General features: G+C 41.6%; 1 protein-coding gene across 1 annotated transcript in view; it reads left to right on the forward strand.

Moving 5' to 3' along the window:
* The window catches only part of LOC127532611 (Fc receptor-like B), a 70,255-nt gene extending 63,526 nt beyond the window's left edge, over window positions 1-6,729 (forward strand). Inside the window, exons 3-5 of the mRNA XM_051944581.1 lie at window positions 4,992-5,291; window positions 5,370-6,041; window positions 6,179-6,729. Coding sequence (XP_051800541.1) covers window positions 4,992-5,291; window positions 5,370-5,668 — 599 coding nt within the window. The 3' untranslated portion in view covers window positions 5,669-6,041; window positions 6,179-6,729. The remainder of the gene's footprint in view (window positions 1-4,991; window positions 5,292-5,369; window positions 6,042-6,178) is intronic.
* Window positions 6,730-10,136: the final 3,407 nt, after the last annotated feature.

Genomic DNA, 10,136 nt, shown 5'->3' on the forward strand with positions numbered 1-10,136 from the left:
GTGTTCATTTTGTGTCTCTTTTGTTTGCTTTGCATATTTTTGTGGGCATTTTGGAGCTTTTTGTAGTTTTGTGTCATTGTTCATTGTTGTATGACAACTGCTATTGTTTTTTGTGGGGTTTTTATTGGATTTTTGGTTGTTTTTCAGTTTCTCTCTGACTTGTTTAGATGATTTTCCAACCACAGTCAGATAATCTTCAGTAGTTATCGGGTCGTTCTGTTCTATGAATCTATTAAGGGAAACCAGAAACTCTGTGGTCATCCAGGTTCCTGTTTCTGCTGCAGAGCTTCTCTTAGAAATGTAAACTTTCTGTATTATTCACTGCTTTTCCTTTATCTTCAAGTCATCCAACATTTATAACTCTTTGAAGGTCCGTGAGCTGATTTTAATTCTGAGTTCACTTTGATAAAGTCGATAATTTACAGCTTTTGTTCATCCTGTGAAAGTTAGCAGCTCTGAGGTCACTGTTTACATCCTGCACAGCAGCAGAAGTGTTAAAAACAAAAAAATACTGCCAAAATGTGGCTGGTATTTTTACCCGGATATATCTGACTTTGCAGAGAGCTGCAGTCTGCTTGGCATTGAGAGGAAGAGAAGACAAAGAAACGGTGAGTCTGCTCTTGTTTTTGTCAGTTATGACCAGGAATCTTCTGAAACAGGGGTGTCCAAACTTTTTCCTGAGGCTCACAAACATAAAAATATACAAAGAAGTGGACCACTCATTAGAGGCTGAACATTGTTCAAAGTTGAAGTTGTATCTCAAAGATTCACAGCTTCACACAGAACACTTTCATGTACTCATAAAGTTGTTCTACGAGTTGGTCTCTGCCTTGTAGGCTGTTGTTCAGTGTGTTGAGATGATCAGGAAGATCTACTAAAGTCTGACAACCACAGAGGGTCACTCAGCTCATGAAGAGGTCGGTCCTCCTCTCTTAAAAACTACGATTTCTGGTCTCAGGGAATAAAAACGCTGCAGCACAGAGCAAAGACTTAGCCAACGTTCATTAGAACGGTAGAGGAGGTTCTTATATTCAGCATCACTGTCAGAGAGGAATGTTTGAAGTTCTCTGTGGTAGAGCCCTCATGCTCCAGTTATGTTCATCACATGTCCAAGCTGGACTTCTTTGTGGACGATACAGAGCGTTACCTACTAGGGTTCATCGGTTTCTGTAGTTGGACAGCCTCGGGTAACGCTAGCTCACTTAGCTTAGCATGCTTCTCTGTTGGTAACAAGTTGTATTCAGAGTCTGGACCAACTCTGTGGTGGAGATGGTAGAACTTTATTGAACTCTGCAGCTCTCTGTTCACACATACAGCTTCTCCAGGATACACTGGCTTCTACTTCTCTGATCTCTATGACTGTCACTGCACCGTACATGTCGCCCTGCTTCAGCTTCAACGTTCTTCTTCTGTCACACTACCGCTGTGAGCACTTCCTCTTACGCCTCACACATACAGACTAGAGCCTACCAAAGGGACAGGTTTGGTCTGCAACAAGAGCATTTTAACAGCCTCACCTCCACTTTACCACCGAGATCCTTCCTTTGTGCTGCTCTGTCATAGCTGGAGCTCCATCTGTTGGAACTCCACACAGCTTCTCCATTTAAGTCCCATCATGTGAACTGCATCTGAGACAGCTTCAGACATGTCTTCACCAGTTGTTGTCCCCTTTAGACTCCTGAGATAAAGCAGTGCCTTCGTAATGCAAAAAATTATCATCAACTCCCTACAAAAATCCAGCAGCTGTGTGGAGTCCATGCTCTCATCACATGCAGTCCAGTAAAAATCTAAAACACAAGCTTTATCTGACACTTAATGTTTAAAGTTAGCTTCAGTTCAAAGCACAGCTGTATTTCTGGACGTGCTAACATTGTTGAATTCCTGCATTTTCTCCTGGTACATTATTCCCACAACTTTAGTGAGGCATTGTTTTATGAAGTCACCATCTGAGAAAGGTTTCCTGTGGAGGACGATGAGTTGAGCTACTTTATAACTGGGTGTTGAGGCGTTTCCTTGTGTTTTGTTAGCATGGAATAAATGTGTAGGAGTGAAGGTCTGATGTTTGGTTTCATAATGTTGTTGTACATTTTACCAGTCCCTCCAAAATTTCACGGACGTTTTCCGTGATTGTTGTGGCTGAAAATGCCTGAATTCGCGGCAGCTTTTCTAAAAAATTGCGATAAAAGTTGCGATGTTTTAAACTTATTTGTTGTGATGAAATTGCGGGAGACAGTGACAATTGCTAAAAAGCTGCAATTTTTTTCCAGCTTGTAGAACATGTTTCAACACTGTAATTGACAATATTTATTCTGAAATTAATTATTCAACGTTCCAACCCATTTCTACAACAACTGACACACCACAGTGGGACATTAGCAGCAGTCAGATACTGGTTTAATGATCATTTACTATTGAATTAATCATGTTTGAACATATCTGTCAGTGGCTCCAAAAGTTAATTTCACTTCCTGGCACACACGTGTTCACACACACACGCTCACGGCTTGTCACGTCAACTAACAAGAAGAGAGCCCAGTCCTCCACCAAGACTGTTCATTACCTGACCTCGCGCTGAATGCAGGTGTGTGTTCTGCACGTGTACATACCGAATCACGTGACCTAAACATGTAGCGGGCATAGACGGGAATTGATGGGACTCAGAAACACCCCCACAGTTTAATCAGTTGTTCCTTGTGTCATTTCCGATACGTCCACAGAGGTAGATTTGTTGTAGGATCACAATCATGTGATCATCAGCAGGCCACTGAGGTAGTGTTCACCTGTTGCCATGGTTACCGTGCTGCTATGAGACGCTGTGCCGCTATGAATCCTTAACAAATCCATGGATCCAAACTTTAAGCCGTATCACTGCTGAAGTCTAATCACTTGGTCCTTGTGTCATTTCTGAACGACCCTGAAAACTTCATTTAAATCCCTGAGACTGTTTTCGAGTGATATTGGTAACAGAGGAAGGATTCACACACGCTGATCGTCACATCACTCTGCCGAGTTCTTTGGTGGAATAATTAATCTAATTTACTTTCATTCTTTCAGTGCTCTAACGGATCTGGATGCAACAGTTTCCATCATGGTGATTTGTCTGGTCTGTTGTCCGCTCATTTCAGCCGTTCTATGTTTTGTGTTAAAAAAAAAGTGTGTATCAATCGAAGATTTTTTTTTTTCTTTTTTGTATTCCACCACAATATTGCACGGTTGTAGAACAGTTTAGCTCCGCTTTGGTGAAGAACATCAGTGAATTAATTGTTTATCACGGTCTTCAGCAGTAATTTTTGTTGTTAAATGAGAGACGTTAGTACCGCACATGTCTGCATCTTCAAACCATAAACAAGGAAGTGAATTTGGTGACGTACGTGCATTAGGTTTGTGCTGGGGACTGCTCTGATTGGTGGAACTCACGGGAGGCGGGCCAAAATTGCGGGAAAGTTGCGATGATTGGACAAAATTGCAAGGCTGCACAAAATTTGGTGGATTTCGCGTGCATTTGCACATTCACAACATCATGAATTCCTGGAGGGACTATTTTACTCTTTCATCACTGAAACAGTTTCACTGCAGATCAAACAGACACACTCCTCCTTGGTTTCTATCAAGAAATATTCATTTTTCCAAATTGTCTGAAATTTTCTCTCACTTGTGATCTTGTGTCTCTTTTCCATTTTTAGTCTCCCTGAGCAAAGCTTGTCTTTGATCACTTCCTTTGTGGAGATGCTGCCTTGTTAAAGACAGTAGCTCCACCTAGTGTTAAAACTAAGAAGTCCATCCATCCATTCTCTATACACCGCTTTATCCTCACTAGGGTCACGGGGGGTGCTGGAGCCTATCCCAGCTGACTCGGGCGAAGGCAGGGGACACCCTGGACAGGTCACCAGTCTGTCACAGGGCTACATACACAGACAGACAATCACACTCACATTCACACCTACGGGCAATTTAGAGTCTAGTTACCCTCCATAAGGCTCGAGGCTGGATTCTCCTAAAACCGGCCGGACAAATCACCATGAAGTGTAGAGTCAGAAGGCGGGCGTAACGAAGTGACGACAGAGGCGTGACGATTCTGACAGAAACAACCGGAAACAACTAGCCTAGCCGTGCTAGACAACCCACGGCAACGAGTTTAATTCTTTGCCAGGGTCGACAACAAAAACGACAACAGTCATTGAGCTCCATTAGCACCGGCTCTGAATAATGTTTCTGTTAACATGTCTGTAATATACTTGAGCTTCACCCATTGACTGTATAAATAAGGCTTCACCGAACTACCGTATCCTCTGATTTCCGGCGCTCTAGGAGCCTATTCGTTGCGCTGATTGGTTGTATACCTACCCAATTGCTGCAGAGTGATTTGATAGACAACCTTTTAGCTCGCCTCCCTTCCTGTCGAGCGTGCCTAGACCCTTGTGTCTTCAGACCTGGGTCTAGTGCGGCTAGGCTACCATAATACATTACAGCTTTAGAATTTGATAGGGGACAAAAAAAATGGATGGCAAGCAACAGTTGGCCTGCAGGCCACAGTTTGGACACCACTACTCTAAAATAATGAAAAGCTGAAAACACTTTGTTCATGTCCCTCATTTTAAACTGAACTTCTCTGCTTTGTTGGAAACACAGAAGGAGGAAACAGGAAGGAGGTTTTACTGATCAGAGAGAGGATCTAATACCAGCAGATCAGGATGGAGGGAACATCTCTGCTGTGGATCTGTAAGTTATCTCTGATTATCTTTGGGTTTTTTGAGCAGTTTTGTGTGATTTTAAAATTTGGCTCAAAAACAAACAATAATTGAGGTTGATGAGGATTCCTTGTAAAGGTCAGTGAGACTTCCAGTGTTGAACGTTCTGCTACAAAGATCAGAAGAAGCTTCTTTAAATGTATGAAATAGAACCATGGAGGTTTGTTCTGTTGGCCTCAATGAATGATTTATGTTGGTGATGAAACATTGTCGTGTCTCAAACTAACCTTCATGTCTCTTTAGTTCTGCTCTCACTGATGAGCTGCAGAACAAACCAGGTGAAGCTGAACCTGAGTCCCAACAGATCTCAGTTCTTTAAAGACAAGTCTGTGACTCTGAGCTGTGAGGATGAAGACAGATCTGCTGGATGGACTCTGAGGAGAAACACCACCAGGAGAACCAGAACTCAGTGTGGAGATGGATGGGGAAGACCATCTGGTTCTCGCTGTACCATCGGCTACATGGTTCCAGGTGACAGTGGAGTTTACTGGTGTGAGTCCATGGAGGCAGCAGCCAGTCAGAGCATCAACCTCACTGTTTCTGGTAAGATGAGCTGTGCAGTCAGTGCTGATGAAGCTGTGTGTGAATGGATGAAATGCTGTAGTTTGTCTCTGTGTTGAGGTGGATCAGTGATCCTGCAGAGTCCTGTCCTCCCTGTGATGGAGGGAGATCCCCTCACTCTGAGCTGTCAATCAAAGCAGGACTCCCCCCTCCCAGCTGCTTTCTATAAAGATGGCTCCCTCATCAGGACTGAGCCCGGAGGTCACATGACCATCCTCCATGTTTCCAGGTCTGATGAAGGCCTCTACAGGTGTAGCATCAGCAGTCATGGAGAGTCTCCATCCAGCTGGATCTCTGTCACAGGTCAGGATTCTTCTACTGAAAGAGACACACAACATGAGGAGAGACACACAACATGAGGAGAGACACACAACATGAGGAGAGACACACAACATGAGGAGAGACACACAACATGAGGAGAGACACACAACAATCAACTAAGAAGAGACACAAAATGACTGAAAATGAACATGAAATGAGCAGAAAGAGTCACCTGACCAGATTCTCTTCTCTCTACAGGTAAACCTATAACCTCATCTCCGCCTCCGTCATCAGCCCCACCTACAACCTCAGCCCTGTCTCCTTCCTCAGCTCCACCCCCTCCCTCAGCTCCGCCCCCTGTCTCCTCCTCCCTCCATCTTGTCTTCAGGCTGCTCTGCCACCTGGTGGTGTTCTGTCCATACTTCATCTCTACTGTCCGCGTGGTGTCTTTGTATCGACACAGAGCTACAGGTACTGATCAATCACTGACCTGTCAATCAATCAATCAATCAATCAATCAATCAGTCCTCTGATGATTGACAGCTGTCTCTAACTGAACTCTTCATGTGTTGATAAATTATTTTCTTTCTGATCTGCTCTGACTGCAGGAAATGATCTTCCTGTTTCCATGGTGACGGCCCCGCCCACACAGGCTGAGCAGGGATTGGATGATGACTATGATGACATCATCACTGCTGTGACCACGGAGCATCAGTTCTGAGCTGAACTCAGGATCCTCCAATCAGAAAATGGTTTCATTTTAACAACTCATGTAATTGTGTTGTTTCCTGTCTTTGTGTTCATTTTGTATCATTGCTGGTGTTTTTATTTCTGTTTATTTTGTATCTTTGTGTTACTTTTGCATATTTTTGTGTTAATTAAAAGAAAAAAAACTAAAAACTATACTAAAAAAACTAAAATATGTGCCAAAGAACAAAAAAATGGCCTAAAATTACTCCACATGCAACACAAATGACTTAAATGTGTAAAAATATCTGAAGATTTGTCAAATTATTCCATTAAATGCCTCCAGAAAACAAGGTGACTCAGTATTTGTTCAGTGTGACTCAGAAATTACCAGCAGGTGGCAGGAGAGAGTTTCTGGTTCAACACTGAGACTGGATTCACTGTTTCCTCATCACTGATGTTAGAGCAGAAAAACACACAAAGACTCAGAAAACAACCACAGAAACACAACATGACCAACAACAGACTGAAAACTAGAACAAAGACACAACATGACCAACAACAGACTGAAAACTACAACAAAGACACAACATGACCAACAACAGACTGAAAATTACAACAAAGAGACACAACATGACCAACAACAAACTGAAAACTACAACAAAGAGACAGAACATGACCAACAACAGACTGAAAACTACAACAAAGAGACACAACATGACCAACAACACACTGAAAACTACAACAGAGAGACACAACATGACAAACAACAGACTAAAAGCTACAACAGAAGGACACAACATGACCAACAACAGACTGAAAACTACAACAAGGAAACACAACATGACCAACAACAGACTGAAAACTACAACAAAGAGACAACATGACCAACAACAGACTGAAAACTACAACAGAGAGACACAACATGACAAACAACAGACTAAAAGCTACAACAGAAGGACACAACATGACCAACAACAGACTGAAAACTACAACAAGGAAACACAACATGACCAACAACAGACTGAAAACTACAACAAGGAAACACAACATGACCAACAACAGACTGAAAACTACAACAAAGAGACACAACATGACCAACAACAGACTGAAAACTACAACAAAGAGACACAACATGACCAACAACAGACTGAAAACTATAACAGAGAGACACAACATGACCAACAACAGACTGAAAACTACAACAAAGAGACACAACATGACCAACAACACACTGAAAACTACAACAGAGAGACACAACATGACAAACAACAGACTAAAAGCTACAACAGAAGGACACAACATGACCAACAACAGACTGAAAACTACAACAAGGAAACACAACATGACCAACAACAGACTGAAAACTACAACAAACAGACACAACATGACCAACAACAGACTGAAAACTACAACAAAGAGACACAACATGACCAACAACAGACTGAAAACTATAACAGAGAGACACAACATGACCAACAACAGACTGAAAACTACAACAAAGAGACACAACATGACCAACAACAGACTGGAAACTACAACAGAGACACAACATGACCAACAACAGACTGAAAACTACAACAAAGAGACACAACATGACCAACAACAGACTGAAAACTACAACAAAGAGACACAACATGACCAACAACAGACTGAAAACTACAACAAAGACACAACATGACCAACAACAGACTGAAAATTACAACAAAGAGACACAACATGACCAACAACAAACTGAAAACTACAACAAAGAGACAGAACATGACCAACAACAGACTGAAAACTACAACAAAGAGACACAACATGACCAACAACACACTGAAAACTACAACAGAGAGACACAACATGACCAACAACAGACTAAAAGCTACAACAGAAGGACACAACATGACCAACAACAGACTGAAAACTACAACAAGGAAACACAACATGACCAACAACAGACTGAAAACTACAACAAAGAGACACAACATGACCAACAACAGACTGAAAACTACAACAAAGAGACACAACATGACCAACAACAGACTGAAAACTATAACAGAGAGACACAACATGACCAACAACAGACTGAAAACTACAACAAAGAGACACATGACCAACAACAGACTGGAAACTACAACAGAGACACAACATGACCAACAACAGACTGAAAACTACAACAAAGAGACACAACATGACCAACAACAGACTGAAAACTACAACAAAGAGACACAACATGACCAACAACAGACTGAAAACTACAACAAAGAGACACAACATGACCAACAACACACTGAAAACTACAACAGAGAGACACAACATGACAAACAACAGACTAAAAGCTACAACAGAAGGACACAACATGACCAACAACAGACTGAAAACTACAACAAGGAAACACAACATGACCAACAACAGACTGAAAACTACAACAAAGAGACACAACATGACCAACAACAGACTGAAAACTACAACAGAGAGACACAACATGACCAACAACACACTGAAAACTATAACAGAGAGACACAACATGACCAACAACAGACTGAAAACTACAACAAAGAGACACAACATGACCAACAACAGACTGGAAACTACAACAGAGACACAACATGACCAACAACAGACTGAAAACTACAACAAAGAGACACAACATGACCAACAACAGACTGAAAACTACAACAAAGAGACACAACATGACCAACAACAGACTGAAAACTACAACAAAGAGACACAACATGACCAACAACACACTGAAAACTACAACAGAGAGACACAACATGACCAACAACAGACTGAAAACTACAACAAGGAAACACAACATGAACAACAACAGACTGAAAACTACAACAAAGAGACACAACATGACCAACAACAGACTGAAAACTATAACAGAGAGACACAACATGACCAACAACAGACTGAAAACTACAACAAAGAGACACAACATGACCAACAACAGACTGAAAACTATAACAGAGAGACACAACATGACCAACAACAGACTGAAAACTATAACAGAGAGACACAACATGACCAACAACAGACTGAAAACTACAACAGAGACACAACATGAACAACAGACTGAAAACTACAACAGAGAGACACAACATGACCAACAACAGACTGAAAACTACAACCACAGAGACACAACATGACCAACAACAGACTGAAAACTACAACAAAGAGACAAAACATGAACAACAACAGACTGAAAACTACAACAGAGAGACACAACATGACCAACAACAGACTGAAAACTACAACCACAGAGACACAACATGACCAACAACAGACTGAAAACTACAACAAAGAGACACAACATGACCAACAACAGACTGAAAACTACAACCACAGAGACACAACATGACCAACAACAGACTGAAAACTACAACAGAGACACAACATGAACAACAACAGACTGAAAACTACAACAAAGAGACAGAACATGAACAACAACAGACTGAAAACTACAACAGAGAGACACAACATGACCAACAACAGACTGAAAACTACAACCACAGAGACACAACATGACCAACAACAGACTGAAAACTACAACAGAGAGACACAACATGACCAACAACAGACTGAAAACTACAACCACAGAGACACAACATGACCAACAACAGACTGAAAACTACAACAAAGAGACACAACATGACCAACAACAGACTGAAAACTACAACAGAGAGACACAACATGACCAACAACAGACTGAAAACTACAACAAAGAGATACAACATGACCAACAACAGACTGAAAACTACAACAAAGAGACACAACATGACCAACAACAGACTGAAAACTACAACAGAGACACAACATGACCAACAACAGACTGAAAACTACAACAAAGAGACACAACATGACCAACAACAGACTGAAAACTACAAC

This window comes from Acanthochromis polyacanthus, chromosome 24 (genome assembly GCF_021347895.1).
Source record: "Acanthochromis polyacanthus isolate Apoly-LR-REF ecotype Palm Island chromosome 24, KAUST_Apoly_ChrSc, whole genome shotgun sequence".
NCBI classification, from domain to species: Eukaryota; Metazoa; Chordata; class Actinopteri; family Pomacentridae; genus Acanthochromis; species Acanthochromis polyacanthus.